General features: G+C 42.0%; 1 protein-coding gene across 1 annotated transcript in view; it reads right to left on the reverse strand.

Moving 5' to 3' along the window:
- The window catches only part of FILIP1L (filamin A interacting protein 1 like), a 397,743-nt gene that overhangs the window by 181,070 nt on the left and 198,965 nt on the right, over positions 1-17,708 (reverse strand). The window contains exon 4 of the mRNA XM_040338694.1: positions 8,662-8,840. Coding sequence (XP_040194628.1) covers positions 8,662-8,840 — 179 coding nt within the window. The remainder of the gene's footprint in view (positions 1-8,661; positions 8,841-17,708) is intronic.

The raw sequence follows: 17,708 nt of genomic DNA on the forward strand, positions 1-17,708 counted from the left end.
TATTGGAAAGTAAGTTGCTGACAAGTAGTAAGGGAAGTGTCGGAGCTTTGTCTTGATAAGAATGGCCTAGGATTTGGCTACAGTATTCAGAAATGCTATACACAATATAGGCGAGCAGGTACGGTGTAATTATTGTCGTCGTCAATACTGCCAAGATTGTGGATTCATCTTCTGGATTATTTTCTTAGTAAACTAATCTGGAATCTCCCGTTTGACAGACTTATGCTGGCCATACACTATACAAAAAATCGTCCGAAATTCGGGCATTTGGCCAGTTCGTCTTGTCAGTTAATGGGCACAAAATTTAAAAACGTGATGACCATTTTGAGCCGAAAGGACAAGTTTGGAAATTTTCTGCCGAACGAATGATAAATTGAAAGGTTAATTTGTTTCCAGTCTGAACTGTTTGCACTAGGTATATGTAAAAAAAAACTAACAAAAAATGTATTCATTTATGTCCCCCGAACGATTCATCATTACATGATGGCACTATTATTTGCTCTCACGGCCGAATGTTCTTTTTTCGAAAATGGGATCGGACGATTTTTCGTATAGTTTATGGCCAGCACTACACTAGGTATCCACTAGTCTACAGAGCCAGCTCAAATGGCACCTGGTTGTGGTGAATGATGGGGGCAGTAGGCAGTTTTCACAGACCTGTGCAATAGTGGCACACATAACAGGCCAATAGGAACTTGTCGGATACTGATAAGTTCTTACTTTCACTGATTGAAACACTTTAAAGTGGGCCGGGTGTGTAATTACTGTGATCTGTTTTTCATTTATCGCGTCTTGATGGCTTTTTGATTATTCAGCACTATTCCCATGTGCAACTTGCTTTGAGGTCCAGCCTCTGAACTACCTGTCCCAGCATTAGCATCACGCATTCCAATCCTGTGAGGGGAAATTAGGATCCTTACGCTAATTATGTTTGTGCAGTCATGCAGGCTAAGTTAGGGGTCACTGGCCATTTTTATGCTTTCTGCTGATTTGCGTTTTTTGTTTTCACAAGGTTGAAAAATCATATTGGAGGAGAACTTGGCAGCAAATTTGTGGCTCCTGCTCCAAACTCTTTACATTGTATTTAGGAAGCTGCCTGAGCCAAATAATCACTTTGTCTTATTCAAGTTAATAACCTTGTTACGATTAGACGCAGTGCTCACTGGAGTTCATTGCCAGCACCATAGACCACTGCAACAAAATGAAACGTCTTGTTGGATAAAACTGCAATAAGCTCTAAATAACTAGAAATACTGAACCTTTTGACCTGTATCACATCTATTGGTAATAATATTCTGAGCTTTAGCTGATTAAATATTCATTCCAACTTTATGGAGCTGGATAGCTTTAAGTAAACCTTCCAAAATCCCTGGCTTAATTCTGAGCACGTGAGAGAATGCGCATACTGAGTTTACTGTCACTGAAAACTGCACATCAGCTACATGGATGCCTACATGCATGGTCAGAGATGTTGTAGAGCTTCCAGAAAAACCTGAAGCCCAGGGAGATCTTGTATTCAAATATTGGCTTCATTAATTAATTCACACTTGGCCAAGTTCCTTTCCAAGGCTATTGATCACTGTGGTGGAGAGCTTCACTAAAACGTTAGAATTCAGGGTGTGGTGGTCTGAGGGGTTTAACCGCAAAAAGGTTGGCTTCAGACCCTTGGGGTGCCTCAGAATGTTCACTAAAAAAAAAGAGGGAGGCAGGAGAGTCCTTATAGTGTAGTGAACGACTCGTATATAACGATTACCTCAAAACCGTTTCTTCATAAAATAAACAAGGAAATAACTTGCATTTGCGGTGACCTCGTAGGGTAAATACATGCAACCTTGTGTGAGCACAGGTTGAGAATAATCTGCAACCTTGTGTGAGCACAGGTTGAGAATAATCTGTCTCCATGCAGGATAAGAAAGGCTGCTCTCGATGCCACTGGGGTCCCAATTCTGGATTCTCTGTGAGGCTCTCACGCTGGTGTTGGATTAGTTGAGAATGTGATCTCTGTGATCGGCAGAGGTGCCCTTTCGCATGTGTTAAACCACTTTTCGACACAGCCGAACCCTGTCGGCAAGTCCAGGTCAATGATTCACAGCCGGGAAATGCTAATCAGCTGTGTGCAATTACAGCCCAGAGCTCTGTGTTGGTGACAACACAGAGCTCTGTACACAGGGCATGATCTATCTGTCAGTTTCTCATTGCTGCAAAAACTGAAAGATCTAGTAGTAAAAGCAAAAGAAAATTTTACCCTAAGGTGGACTTTAAAGGAACTTGTATAAATCTTCTTCAAATTATGAAAATATAAGTTTCTTAGAAAAGTATAATTTATAGAACTTAGTATTTAAAAATAGAACAAATTGGAAATGGAATTATAACAAATCTGTGTACAATGTCACCACATTCAAAGCACAACAAATGAGATCCTCCTTTTTGTGAAAAAAATTATATAAACTTTGTTTGGGTACAGCGTTGCATGACCACCGTGCAATTACCAGTTAAAGTAGCTCGGTACTGAATAGCAAAAAATGGCCTGTTCATGAAGGGGGTAAAATCTATTTTAAGTAGTTAAAAAAAAAAAAAAAAACATATATGTATCTGTGCCTGACTGCCTCCAGTCTAGGACAGTGGTCTCCAAACTGCGGCCCGGGGGGCCAGATGTCACCCTTTGCTTGCCTCTATCTGGCCCTTGGGACACTATTCTTCCTACTGACATCAATGATGAGGCACTCTTCCTCCCACTGACACCATAGATGGGGCACTATTCCTCCTGCTAAAACTAATGATGGGCATTCTTCCACCCACTGACAATATCGATAGGGAACTATTCCTCCCATTGATACCAACCATGGGGCATTGTGCCTCCGACTAAAACCAACAATAGGGCACTATTCCTCCTGTTCAAACCAGTGATACGGTATGGTTTACTACCAGTGAACATATTCTACTCACACTGACCACATTTCGGCTAGGGATGCTACCTCATTCCTTTAAACCCAAACATATTAATTACAAAGCTTCTGTGGCTGATTCAGGTGGTAAATTAACTCACTTGGTGCCTTATCTGCATGTAGTTAGCCTCAGAACTTGTGTAATTCAAAGGTGTTTGGGTTTAAAGGGATGAGGTGGCAACCCTAATTTTGGCCCCCCTAAAGCCTGAAGGACAATAAACTGGCCCTTTGTTTAAAAAGTCTGAAGACCCCTAGTCTAGGGGATTTATTACATTATACACAGGTATTATAATATTAATGGTATTTCGTGTCGGCAATATTTACACAGCCTTTTTCAGAATGTACATTTCCAACTTTCCCTGCTTTTTAAGGCGTTTACAATCTAAACTCCCTATCCCACATGCATACACCTGCTAGGGCCTATTTAGACCGGAACCAATTAAACTACCCGGAGGAAACCCACGCACATGGGCGTTCGCAGAACTTTTTTCAGGGTGGGCATCATTTTAGGTTAGCCCATGCGCCGCGCCTTTTTGACAATGTCATTATCATGGTTGGCGACTGCAGATGTAGTACAGTCCCTAGGATGTAATGGATAATGGCCGACAAGCCCTTTTACCAGACCCAGCAAAACAACAGCAGTGATCCCTCTGGCTGGACGATCCCTCACTCTGGGTTCCCCGGGGGGATTCTGATCAGTAGTGTACCCTGGCAGTGGCTCAGTCTTTCTCTCTCTTTAGTGACGCTGGGTAGCGTGGCTCTCTCTGGCGCTGGGTAGCATGGCTCTCTCTCTGGCGCTGGGCAGCGTGGCTCCCTCTCTGGCTTCCGCCCAGCACACACCTCTTTCTTTGTCCTGTAGCACTTGCTCCCTCAGCTTTTTTCCAGGCTGCAGTCTCTCAATCTCTCTCATTCGAGCTGTAGCCTCCTTCCTGTGGAAAATAGGGCCGCCAATCTTCGGGACTGCATGTCCCATGATGCTCTCCTATCCTTGTCTCCTTTGATTGGCCCTTAGTTATGGCCAATGGGGAAGAAACAGAGGGGGCAGGAAGCTGGGCGGGGTCCCTGGCGAGAGCCGCTGTCTCTTCTCCCTGACAGGAGAAGAGGAGGGGGGGCGGGAGTAACCTCTTGACAGCTTGCAGCTCGCCTTTCTCCTGATGCAGCGCCACTGAGTTCTCTGCTGGACTGAGCAGGGAAAAGAGCCTGCAGTCTCACTACACTGATGGGGGGGGGGGGGGCTTCACAGCACCTTGATGGTGTCACCCTGCTGGCTGCCCGTACCCCCATAGGGACGCCACTGTGCTGAATGTGCAAATCCGATTCCCGATTCAGGGGGGGGAGGGCACTTGACCCACCATGCCTGTGCCAGGGAGAACATGCAGAGTAGTATCCCTGGTTGAAATTCAAACCAAAGCCCTAGTGCTGCAAGGCCGCAAACTATTAAGCCACATATTTTCTTTTTGTTAGGGGATGAAGCCAGAACAATTGAAGGACATTTTCACAAATACAGTGAGGATGTACACTTTGTGCAGCTAGATCAGCTTAATCCTGAAAGCCTTACTGACCTCTAATCCACTGTTTTTCTATATAAGCTTTATTGATGTCATATCTTTGTACAACAACATCACAGGCACACTTTACAGAGAAATCAAGCATCATGAGATCATCTTTATTTTAATTTTTTTTTGGTGCATTTTTTTAATCTTTTTTTTATATGGGTCAAGCCTCTGGAGTCTGTTGAAAAAGGCTGATGACAGAAGTCTTCATTAAGTATGTAGACATAGATTTTTCCATATGATATTTTGCTACAGTTGGGAGCAAAAACTTTATACATTTGATAGAAAAATCAACAACTGACAAGAAAAACTGATTAAATGTCAAGGAAGCCATTCCTGAATCCTCCAATGCAAACGTGCAGCCACATTCGCCCAGAAACCTCACCAGAACAATGTATTCCGTCAGAGAGGAAACTCTTTATAAGTGTTATAAACTGCTGATTGCTGTGGATAATGTTATATTCAGTAAGCAGATTTTATGTGTGTATATAAGAGGTAATCTCACAGTATTCTACCATCCGCTGCTGTCTTATCTTGTGTCACATTGAGGATATACATCATTTATAATACTGAGCTCTTTGACGTGATGGTTTACATTTTATATACTGGAATTTGCTGGGCATTCGAAGTATGACAAACTGTTAGAGGAAAAACCCAGCCATGGTATGACACAATATGGTTGGAGTCTGATGACCATCGCACTACTTTATGGGGGATAATAAGCACTGGGAGCCGCTGTGCATGTTGCATACAGAGGTTGAGCAGAGAAAAAATAGGATTACCTAGTGTGGGTTTGGTGCATAGGGGTAGAATGCCAATTCCTTATTACATATGGATATAAAGTGGTAAATATATCAGGACTAACCAGTTATTAGATGTGGTCAATGCATTAGTTTAGTTTTATTTTTTAATTTATCTGCAAGTATAAAAAAAAAAAGTATCTGTTGATCTAAAACGCATCCTTGTCACTTCCTGCGAGCTGAACTGAAAGCGCAAACAATGTTCTCTATCTTTTGTAAACTACTAATTCCCCCACCCCCTCAAATAATAGAGATGAAAAGTGGAAGACATGTTTGAATTTCAGCCCGGGTGACAATCATGTGTCCCTTCACAGGTGAGGTAAGGTAGCCATCCTAGGATACAAAGTGTGTTATTCACAGGACTACCAGATGAGGAGAACACTAATGTGACCACTTTATCAAAGGATTAGTAAGCTGCAATTACGTTTCTGTTTTTGGGTTTAGATACACCTTAACCACTTGACTACAGGGAACGTTCACCCACTTCCTGCCCAGGCCAATTTTCAGTTTCACTTTGAATGACAATTGCGTGGTCATGCAACGCTGTATCCAAACACAATTTTCACCATTTTTTTTTTTTTAGACGGATGGAGCTTTCTTTTGGTGGTATTTAATCACCACTCAATTTTTTTTTCCTAATCAAATTTAAAAAGACCAAAAATGTTGACAAAAAATAGTTTTTCTTTGTTTCTGTTATAAAATTTTGTAAATAAGTAAGTTATCTATCCGGCACTGATGTGCACTGATGAGGCACTAATAGGCAGCACTGATATGCAGCACTGATGGGCACTAATAGGTGGCACTGATGGGCAGCCTTTATGGGCACTGATAGGTGGCAATGATGGGCACTGATTGGGCTGCACTGATAAGGAGGCACTGACCGGCATCACTAATGGGCACTGGTTGGCATCATAGGTGGACATCGCCGATGGGGCTGCACTGATCATCACTGCACTGATTATTAGTGCAGATCCCCCCTGTCAGAGCCGCCTATTGGCTCTCCTCTATTCACACGCCGTCAGCGTATATAGAGGAATGCCGATAAATGTCACTTCCTAGTTATGCTGTGATCAGCTGTGATTGGACACAGCTGATCACATGGTAAAGAGCCTACGTCATAGGCTCTTTACTGTGCTCGGAGATGCGGTGTGTCAGAGCCACACACTGCACTACAGATTGCTGCTCGTGTGCATGCCCCCAGCGGTGCACACGAGCGACTTGTTATGAAGGACGTCATATGACATCCAGTCAGAAGGGGACAGCCACCGCCCGGCCGTCATTTTGCTATACACCAGGGGATGTGGTTAAAGCAGAATTTTACCTAAAAAGCGAAGTTCCACTTTTCCTCCTCTACTACTTTTTGGATGTTTTTTTTTTTTTCTTTCAGGGAGTGGGTAACTATTTTTGGATGGTACCCGCTCCCACTTCCTCTCAGCTTACCTAGGTGAGCAGATCAGAAGTTCTGCAGCCTCCTGGGAAGTTCACACATCCCAGGAGACTGCAAGTCTATTTAGAAAGCACAGCAGGACTCGGCCATGCACAGTGGGGAGTTGGCTGTTAGCCAGTAGGAAGTCACATCTGGCTTCCCACAAGCAAGATGGCAGCACTGAGAACCCAAAGATCGGCTAATAACCGACCCAGGTGATGACAGCACTGGATCACTGGACTGTCAAGTCTGTGTCTATTAAAAGTCAGCAACTACAGTATTTGTAGTTGCTGACATTTGTTTTAAAGAATGGCTGGAGCTTCTCTTCAGGTTTAGAATCAGGTTGCATGAATCAACATGTACTTTGCCATTTGAGACAGAGTAACAGGTTTGCTACCCCAATCCTCTACCAGAATGCCCAGAGGTACATTGGAACAAGCAGAGTATGAACTTTCCGTAGGATCGAATGAGCATCGCTGTGCACATACACAAGAGAGGAGATGGACCCAACAGTATAGATTTTTATAGAAGAGGCTGTGTGGCACTGATAAAGAAGTTCTGCAGAGCATTTAATAGGAAGTCTAAGGGTTGGGACGGGCATCAGAAGCCCAATAAGTGCAACTGCACCAAAAATGCTAATCTACTTAAACATTACGTTTCTACAAACCCTTAACCAAAAGCCATACTTGCTTGTATCAATATGTCTCACCTTATGGGTATGGGGTCAGGATCATACCTTTTGAGAAGCCGGGCCAGTATATGAGATGATAGTATCACAAAAATGGCAGCACATGTACCATGATGGTGGAAGGCGTCTGAAGATTTCCACTAACTGTAGTGGTGATATAAAGTTTCATAAAGGACAAATATAATAGCATAGGCTCCAGAATTCCCTACAGTACATCATGAGAGGAGCATTGATGGCCCTTCCCACTTATATCAACAGTATTTATGCTACTCTGCACAAGGCTTAGACGTTTCTCATGTTGACTACTTCATTACCAGTTATTTCAATTACTTCTTTCACTTATTTCCACTGTATCACACAAAAAATTTTAGTACACAAAACAAGATCGAAAAATCCTCTTCTAGGTCTAGCCTGTTCACTTGCTAGTTGCATAATCAGGATCTTCAGTAAAAGGCCAGCTGAATAGCAAACAAATATATAGTCTACAGAGTAGGTGTGAAAAGTTCTGAAAATCATTGCACAAGCATCTGATATTTCACATGTCATATGTTATATGCACACCTCATAGATGGATCATTTCCAGCTACACTGTTTAAGTATCGTTTTTCTTTTTTTTGTTAAATTGCTGTATATGTAAAGTCTAAACTTTTTTTGGGATAGAGTGGGATGGGTTAAAACATCTGTCAAGTTTGTATTGCTGTCTGTGTCCCTCTGGGTAGAATCACCCATTATATTTGTCCTGCAGGCCACTATCAATATGATAGAAAGTGACAGAAAATCACAAATTTTAGAGTAGTCATCAGAACAAGAAGTGAGAATAAAACTAATGGAGATGCTAAGGGAGGTTCTTGTGACGGCTAGAGGAGGAATTCCCCTCATATTGGGGAGATTTTCTTTCACTTCCTGTTGTATCTCCAGGGCAGGAAGTAAAAGTAAAATCTCCCCAGCATGACACAGACCAAAAATTTTTTTTATAAAAACAAAGGGAAAGTTGATGAGTTCGAACAACATTTTGGTTATACTTGGATTTATTTTTGTATATATATTAATGGGAAAACTGTTTAGTGGATGTCGGAGAGTTTAATCATGTTGTAGCTTTGTCCAGTTTTCTGTGACACTTTATAGCAAAATCTCCTAGCAATGGCAAGAGAAATCACTTGATTACTATGTGGCAATATGATTGGAAGGATGTAACCTATATTGGATACATTACTCCATTGTTTCATTGACTCAAGAACTGAATTCCTACCTTTCTCGATCTTGCTCCAGTAGGTTGGTGAATTCATCACTCTTCTCCATGTATTCTGTGTGTTTCCTCTTCTCATCCTCCAGTTCGTACAGAGTTTCTCTTTGGGATTTTTCCGCCAAGAGCAGCTGCTCGAGCATTCTTTTATGAGTTTCCTTCTGTTTTTCCACAACTTTATCCAGCTGTAACATACAAGTAAAATGTGTAAGTTATGAGTGCTGTTGGTTGTCTTTTATTTTATTTTTATTTTTTTTAGCATGTAATATTGTGTCTGTAGAGTGATGTGCTGTGGGGACTGTAAGTGTTCATCGTTAATTGGTACTGCATACCACTAGTGCAGGGAGTTGGTTTCACTGGACTCATGGTGTTGGTCCTGCATAAGCATTTTGTTTTGGGGGGGGCATGAAATGGATACAAGGTTCATAGAATGGAGTCATTTCAGACAAAGTTCATAGAGCCAAGTCATTTCAGTCAGGCACACAAATTCACATGTAAAAAAAGATTGTTTTTAACATACATTACATATGCACACTTTGCTCAAGACGCAAACCAAAGTACTTATTCAAATGGACACATTTCACTCGGCTTCTTATGTTTCATAAAGATTCTATTAAAGCGGAGTTCCGGCCACAATTTCACTTTTTAAATATAAATACCCCTGTAATACACAAGCTTAATGTATTCTAGTAAAGTTAGTCTGTAAACTAAGGTCCGTTTTGTTAGGTTGTTACAGCATTTAGACACTTTATAAAATAGAAATTTACTGGGGCCATCTTAAGTGTGGGCATCATGAAGCCAGACTGTATGACTTCCTGGATTTCAGCCTTGCAGATCTCGCACATGCTCAGTGCTGCACAAGCAGTGTAATGGGTTTCAGATCAGGTTTCAGCACCTGTACTGTCCAAGTCGCATGATTCTTCGAGACTGGGGAGTGCACAGGCTCCTGGAAAGTTACACCCACTACATTCCCAGGAGTCTGTGCGGTGTAGGTTAGGAAGCTTAAGCACCTAGGTGCAGGAAGAGGGAAGATTAACTATTCTGCCTAGCAACAACACTTTGAAGACATCTAAAAAAAAAAAAAAAAAAAATTCTTAAAGGACTAATGACATTTTTTTTAAAACTACTGATGTAATGTTATATTTATGGGTGGAACTCCACTTTAAGGAGATTTCCCCACAGTAGATTTGTGGTCCTTTATTCAAATTCAACAGACCTATTTGGATAAATAATAAAGACTAAAGTCTAATGCCTTGTACACACGGTTGGACTTTTGACCGTGCAAAAGTCCGCTGTGATCCCGTCGTAAGTCTGACGGACAAAAAGAGAATAGGTTCTCTATCTAAGGACTTCTGACATAAAAAGACCGATGGAGGCTAAACACGGCAGGACTTTCCCGAGAAAAAAAGCACAACTGACTTTTTTTCTTGGAAAGTCCGGCCATGTGTACGAGGCATAAAGCCTACTAAAACCTTTTTTTAATAGGTTGGGGAGGGTTACAATTTATCTCAGGGATTTTTCTGCTATCTATATCTCCATCCTGGAGATTTCTCATGTATTTCCAGTCTCCATAGACACAAGAAGAAAGGAAGGGGGCATCTCAAAATAAATAGAAATCCTATTTGTGACAATTGTCGTGTAACAAATGTCTCTTCAGTCCCCTCCAGTCCAAACAGCACTGACCATCCCACTCCCAGCTTGCCTTGCTCCTATCCCGCAGATCCACACACAAGGCTCTGGCCACTTCGCTCAGCTCCCTTGCACCATAACCTCACACAACACATTCAGGCACCACCTCCGCCAGACCCCTCGCCGGTACCGCCCAAACAGACTGTAGCAGGTCTGGATGATCTCGACCGTCACCGGACCTGAGCTGTGCATTTGCAAGTCTGAGCCAAGCCATATTTTTTTACTGGCAAACTTTACCTCCTACTGGCATTTACTAGCAGGAGAAAAGTTGCCGTTTTTTATTGTCTGCCAGTAAAAATACTGACGGTTGGCAAAGCTGATAGGCAGTGGCTGGTGAGAACACTACAGTATGCATTGGGGGACCTGGCATTTACCGCATCTGGAAGTTCTGGATACCAGTGGCAGCTATAGCTTTCAAAGAGAATGAAGGTTGAGATTCCTTCCACTGCACAGGAATGTATCAGTAATCTCTTACACCTGTATGAGCAGCTGTAATGGGAGCAACCATTCGCCAACTAAATGCGTGCAAATGTTTGGGCCAATGAATCCTTAAGCCTCGTACACATGGTACAAAAATCAGAAGGTGATTGTCGTTTGACAGAAATTTTTACCGTTGGTACGATCCTTTAGACAATTGTTTTCCAATTTTCAGCCAACAAATGTTGGATGACAGGTTTGTAAATTTTTAGGAGACAGCGGCTCCACGTCAAACACGGATGTTCAGAATCGAGGAACGACTGGGAATAGTAATAGTTTAGTCTTGTAAACCACTGTTCGTAATCTAGAATTAACATTCATGATGCAGCAATTGATGAAATGTCAAAATTCTCATCTTCTTTAATGGGATAATAATGAAGATGCTTTGCATGTAGTTATACCAAACGTATTTTAAAAGGCATTTTGTACAATCTGAAAATCCCAAATCAATGCTAACCAAACTTCTACTAACATTCTCTTTATAGAGAATATATACACTCATAGTACGTCACTACGTTTGTGTTTGTCAAACCACAATTTGAAAACCGTTCATATGCAAGACAAAATCCTGGCACATGCCCTTTTGACAAAAATCAGAAGCTCGGTCGACCAACAATCGTACCATGTGTACGAGGCTTAAGACCTAGTACATAGCCCATTTGGGTGGGAATGGTTGCTACCAACATAGCCTGCTCACATAGGTATTTTGTCTCATGACAGATACTCTTTAAATTCCACAATGTTCCTAAGGATAAACAAGCTAAGTAGCAATAATTCTGTGCTTTTGTGTTTGATGGTGATCCAGGAAATCATTAAGAAGTAATTTTGCTCACAATTAGTCACAGTTAATTTGTTCTTTCTCAAGCATAGTTGGATTTAATGGCCGTGTTAATTTGTGCCAGCCACAGTTTATGTGGGAATGCCAGTCTTTAACACCCTTTAGCTCTCTGAAAAACTTTATAGCTAATAAGTTGGTTGTATGATCGGTCAGACAAGAAATTACTTGGGTGACATGAAGCTATTTCTGGAATACCCTGTGTGCCATGGAAGTTTCAGTAAATTCTGTGCATGTGTTCTTTGAGCAGATGGGCATCATAAAATGTCATCTTTTAGCCAATGTAGTTTAAACTAGTGGTGATCCTTCGAACACATATGTGATTTTTACACTGGAATATGCACTCAGTTCACTAAAGCATAACAAAAGCACTCTTGTCATGCATGTTTTAGTATATACCTTTTCATATTTTGTATGTAAAAGTCAATGGACATTTTTCTCATGTATGTAACTCAGAATTATCACACTCTTAAGCCTCGTACACACGGTACAATTGTTGGCCAAACGAGCGTCTGATTTTTGTCAAACAGGCGTGTGCCAGGATCTTGTCTTGCATACTATTGGTTTCCTGCCAGAAACACGAACGTAGGCACGTACTACGAGGAATTTCAGCTCTTGAGCGCCACCCTTTGAGCCCCTTCTGCTAATTTCGGGTTTGGTGAGCATTGATTCCGAGTATGCGAGTTTGTACTTTCGACTTTTGTGTGACGAATTTGTGTACTGTCCATACGAAAAACAGACGTGGAGCTGTTGTCCGCCGAAAATTTACTAACCTGTCATCCAACATTTGTTGGGGGAAAATTGGACAAATGTCAAAAGGAGCGTACTAACGGTAAGATTTTAGGATAACCGTCTGTCAATATACAATCCCGGCTTTGTCCCCGGGCCACATATATGTGAATTGGATGTATTCTGAATTGCATCTGATTCGCATGACATGTGAAGGCTTTTCAATAGAGCCGGTTCACATATTTGCAGGCCGACCGCAGTGCAATTTCAAGTATCGGTTCGGTGTGATTTTCGGCCTGGCTCAGGTGCGATTTTCACTGTCATGCACTTTATCAGTTTACAATTGAAATTGCACCTGAACCGCTGGACGACATCTCATCGGACAGGGCTTAAAAATAGCACTGCAAACCAACCCTGCACATATATGAACCCTGGCTTATTGATTCTGATTTGTGCAATGGTCTTTTATGCAATGACATTGTATGTAATCTTTTTTCTGTATGCAAGCTTGCATACATTTCATAAGTAAGGAATTACCCAAAAAAGTCAACTTGCAAAAAACATTTTGTTGGTTTTATACTGGTTATAACTTTAAGATTGTTTGAGAAATCTGGGTGAAGGCATAATAACATTTCTTTTTTTTTTTTTTTTTTAATTCTGTTTATTGAAAGTTTTGGACATAACAAAACATACATTTCTTGGCACAACACCAAGCTTACCTATCGGTCAACATGACCAGGTACATAAAAACCGTGCCATCACAGATAGCAGACATAACAACATAACACCCCCCCCCCCCCCCCCTACTCAGTTCCCTTCTCCCGTCAAACCATATCTTAGGTCACCTTGACATAATAACATTTCTTGACAAAAAATACACATTCATGAGAAATGAAGACCTGCAGAGGTTAAAGCAAATCTGTGCTTTGCCATTCAGGGCAAAGTATCAGATATTTGATTTGGTTAATAGAACCCCCTTCCCTTGCTGTTACTCTGCCATCTTGTTTGCCTGCTGGTGCCCTACGGGATTTCTGGTACTTTTCAGGTATAAGGAGCATGCAACTACCCCCCCTCCTGTGGTGGGTGCATATACCGTAAGTCCAATTGCCAAGCTCACATGAGGTTAGGTCTTTTACACGGTGTACATTTTGATCCTGACCAACCCAACAAGTACAAATAGCCCTTGGCTGACTTTGGCAGGCAAAAAATGATGGTGGAAGTTAAAGTGGAACTAAACCCTCCTCTCCTTTACAATCATGGAAGTTCCTATCTTAACTTGTGTTTGATTTGCGTTTGCCATGATGCTGCACGTGTGATTTAGATATGACACCAGCCAGTTTATGGCTTGACAATATTCTTGAGAGCACAAAATACTGTGACGGCATGGCTTGAATGTAACTGTTTTGGGAAACAATTAAAACAAGGGGTTTATTTCAGTTAGAATATCAATGTATTTATTTCTAACAGTTAATGGTTCACTTAAAGCTGAATTTCAGGCTTCATACACAGATGAAACACATATTTGCAGCTGCTTTATCTGCCAATGGGTTTTGTATTCTGTCCATCCAGTGCAGAGATTTTTCATAGCTCTGCCACAGAGCACAGTTCTGCCTGGCAAGGGTGTGTATTACTTTCACTTACAGGTCTTCTCCCTATGCCATAACTGGACATTGAAAGGAGAAGCAACACCTGATGCTCTATTTTCCCTCCTCCATTAGGCATGCTGCTTATACTGAAAGTTTATTGGCTCTTGTGCTGCTTACCCCTCCCCATCTCTGAGCTCTGCTATAAATCGACTGCTTGAGGCTGATGCCAAGTCAAATGAATGCACTTATTCTGCTTGAATTTAAATAAGTACATTTATAGATGTAATAAAGCAATTGTAAAGTGTAATGTTTTTCTATTAAAATAACAAACATGTTTTACTTACCTGATCTGTGCAGTGGTTTTGCACAGGGCAGCCCGGATCCTCCTCTTCTCGGGTCCTTGGCTGGAGCTTCTGGCCCCTCCTTTCTGTTGAGTGCCCCCACAGCAAGCAGCTTGCTATGGAGGCACCCAAGCCGAGCTGCAGCTCTGTGTATCCATTCAGACAGAAGGACAGCACCAAGTCTTTTAGGCATGAAACGAACAAGCTTGCAACATCTATCTTTTGTCATTCTTCAAGAACGACCTCCTTTAAAGCTTGGATGGAGAGTGATGCTCAACTTGTCTCTTCAGAATTCCCCACAGGTGTTCGATTGGGTTCAGATCAGGAGACCTACTTGGCCACTGAATCACTTTTACCCTGTTTTTCCTCATAAATGCAACAGTGGCCTTAGATGTGTGTTTTGGATCATTGTCATGTTGGAAAAGTGCACAGCGATCAAGGGCACGGAGTGATGGTAGCATCGTCTCTTTAAATACAGAGCAGTACATCTGTGAATTCATGATACTATCAATGAAATGCAGCTCTCTGACACCAGCAGCATTCTTGCAGCCCTTCAGAAGGACACTGCCACCACCATGTTTCACTGTACATGCCACCACCATTTTACTTTGTACTTCTCACCTTTGCGACGCCATACAGTTTTGAAGTCATCAGTTCCAAAAACATTTATCTTGGTCTTATCACTCCAGAGTACAGAGTCCCAGTAGTCTTCTTTATCAGCATGGGCCCTGGTAAATTCTAGGCAGGCTTTTTTTGTGCCTGGGCTTTAGGACAGACTTCCTTCATGCAGGGGCGTTGCTGGGTGCCAAAAAGACCAGGGGCTTCAGCCCGAAGCCAAGGGGGGGGGTGCAGGCGCGGTCGGTGGAGTGGCGCGGGGTGACCTATCTGACACACATACCCTGACCTACGTGTGTGCGAGTGTGTATGTACAGTGGGGATCGAAAGTTTGGGCACCCCAGGTAAAAATTTGTATTAATGTGCACAACAAAGCCAAGGAAAGATGGAAAAATCTCCAAAAGGCATCAAATTACAGATTAGACATTCTTACAATATGTCAAAAAAGTTAGATTTTATTTCCATCATTTACACTTTCAAAATAACAGAAAACAAAAAAATGGCATCTGCAAAAGTTTGGGCACCCTGCAGAGTTAATATCTTGTACTGCCCCCTTTGGCTAGTATCATAGCTTGTAAACGCTTTTTGTAGCCAGCCAAGAGTCTTTCAGTTCTTGTTTGAGGCATCTTTGCCCATTCTTCCTTACAAAAATCTTACAGTTCTTTGAGATCTCTGGGCTGTCTGTCCCGCACTGCTCTTTTAAGGTCTAGCCATAGATTTTCAATTATGTTGAGGTCAGGAGATTGTGAAGGCCATGGCAAAACCTTCAGTTTACGCCTCTTGATGTAATCCCCTGTGGATTTTGAGGTGTGTTTAGGATCATTATCCATTTGTAGAAGCCATCCTCTCTTTAACTTTAGCTTTTTCACAGATGGCATCAAGTTACCATCCAAAATTTGCTGAAATTTTATTGAATCCATTTTTCCTTCTACTCGTGAAATGTTCCCTGTGCCACTGGCTGCAATACAACCCCAAAGCATGATTGATCCACCCCCATGCTTAACAGTTGGACAGAGGTTCTTTTCATTAAATTCTGTGCCCTTTCTTCTCCAAACGTACCTTTGCTCATTCCGGCCAAAAAGTTTTATTTTAACCTCATCGGTCCACAGAACTTGTTTCTAAAATGCATCAGGCTTGTCTATATGTTCATTTGCAAAGTTCAAACGCTGATTTTTGTGGTGAGGATGTAGAAGAGGTTTTCTTCTGATGACTCTTCCATGAAGACCATATTTGTACACTTATCTCTTTATAGTGGAATAGTGTACCACAACTCCAGCGTCTGCCAGATCTTTCTGGAGGGATCGTGCAGTCAAGCGTGGGTTTTGAATTGCTTTTCTCACAATCCTGCGAGCTGTTCTGTCTGATATTTTTCTTGGTCTTCCAGATCTTGCTTTAACTTCCACTGTTCCTGATGACTGCCATTTCTTAATTACATTCCGAACAGAGGATATTGACATCTGAAAACGCTTTGCTATCTTCTTATAGCCTTCTCCAGCTTTGTGAGCGTCAACTATTTTCAGTTTCAGTTTTCTAGACCAGTGTTTCTCAACTCCAGTCCTCAAGGCACCCCAAAAGGTCATGTTTTCAGGATTTCTCTCAGATGAAACGGCTGTGGTAATTACTAAGGCAGTGAAACTGATCAAATCACCTGTGTAAAATAATGGAAAGCCTGAAAACATGACCTGTTGGGGCGCCTTGAGGACTGGAGTTGAGAAACACTGTTCTAGACAACTGCTTAGAAGAACCCATGGTGCTGATTGTTGGGGCAGGGTCAGATGAGTCTGGGCATTTAAAACCTTTGAGATTGACATCACCTGGTCTTCCCAGACGATGATTGAGAACAATCCATGACACTGGTAGGTCTCCGCTTTGCAAAGGGGGCAGTGCATGCTATAAATTCTGCAGGGTGCCCAAACTTTTGAAGATGCCATTTTTTTGTTTTCTGTAATTTTGAAAGTGTAAATGATGGAAATAAAATCTAACTTTTTTTGACATATTATAAGAATGTCTAATCTGTAATTTTAAAAAAACACAAAACCTCCTGCGCTCTGGTGTTTCGCCAAACTAGGTACAGCAGTGAAGTCTACCGGCAAAGTCAAAAGTCTTGCAGCCCTCCAAAGAACAAAGGGTGTTCAAATGGCTAAAATGAAAAGAAAAAGAAAGGAGGGCGCACCGACCTTGTGCATTACCACTTAAAATTTATATTTATAAAATTAATAGTCCTACTCACAAACGTAAGTAAGCGCTTTTCAGACAGCTGGACTGGACCTCACGGCGCCTTTCTTTTTCTTTTAATCTGTAATTTGATGCCTTTTGGAGATATTTCTATCTTTCCTTGGCTTCGTTATGCACATTAATACAAATTTTTACCTGGGGTGCCCAAACTTTCAATCCCCACTGTATGTCAGTGTGTGTGTGTGTCAGTACACACACACACTGACATAACCTACATACACTAACACTTACATAACCTGCATACACTGACCTGACCTGCATACACTGACCTGTCCTGCATACACTGACCTGTCCTGCATACATTGACCTGTCCTGCATACACTGACCTGACCTGCATACACTGACCTGACCTGACCTGACTTACATACACAATCACTGACCTACCTCAGCCGTGGTAGAGATGCAGCCAGAGGATTCGAGGAGGCTCAGGAGCCGAGGAGGTGAGGAGAGCCAAGGAGGCGAGCCGCTGAACGGAGCAGAGAGCTGGAATGTGAGGTGCGGCACTGGTGCGCCCAATGTGCCTGACCCTGTCATAAGATGCAGTCG

Source organism: Rana temporaria, chromosome 2, assembly GCF_905171775.1.
Source record: "Rana temporaria chromosome 2, aRanTem1.1, whole genome shotgun sequence".
Lineage (NCBI taxonomy): Eukaryota > Metazoa > Chordata > Amphibia > Anura > Ranidae > Rana > Rana temporaria.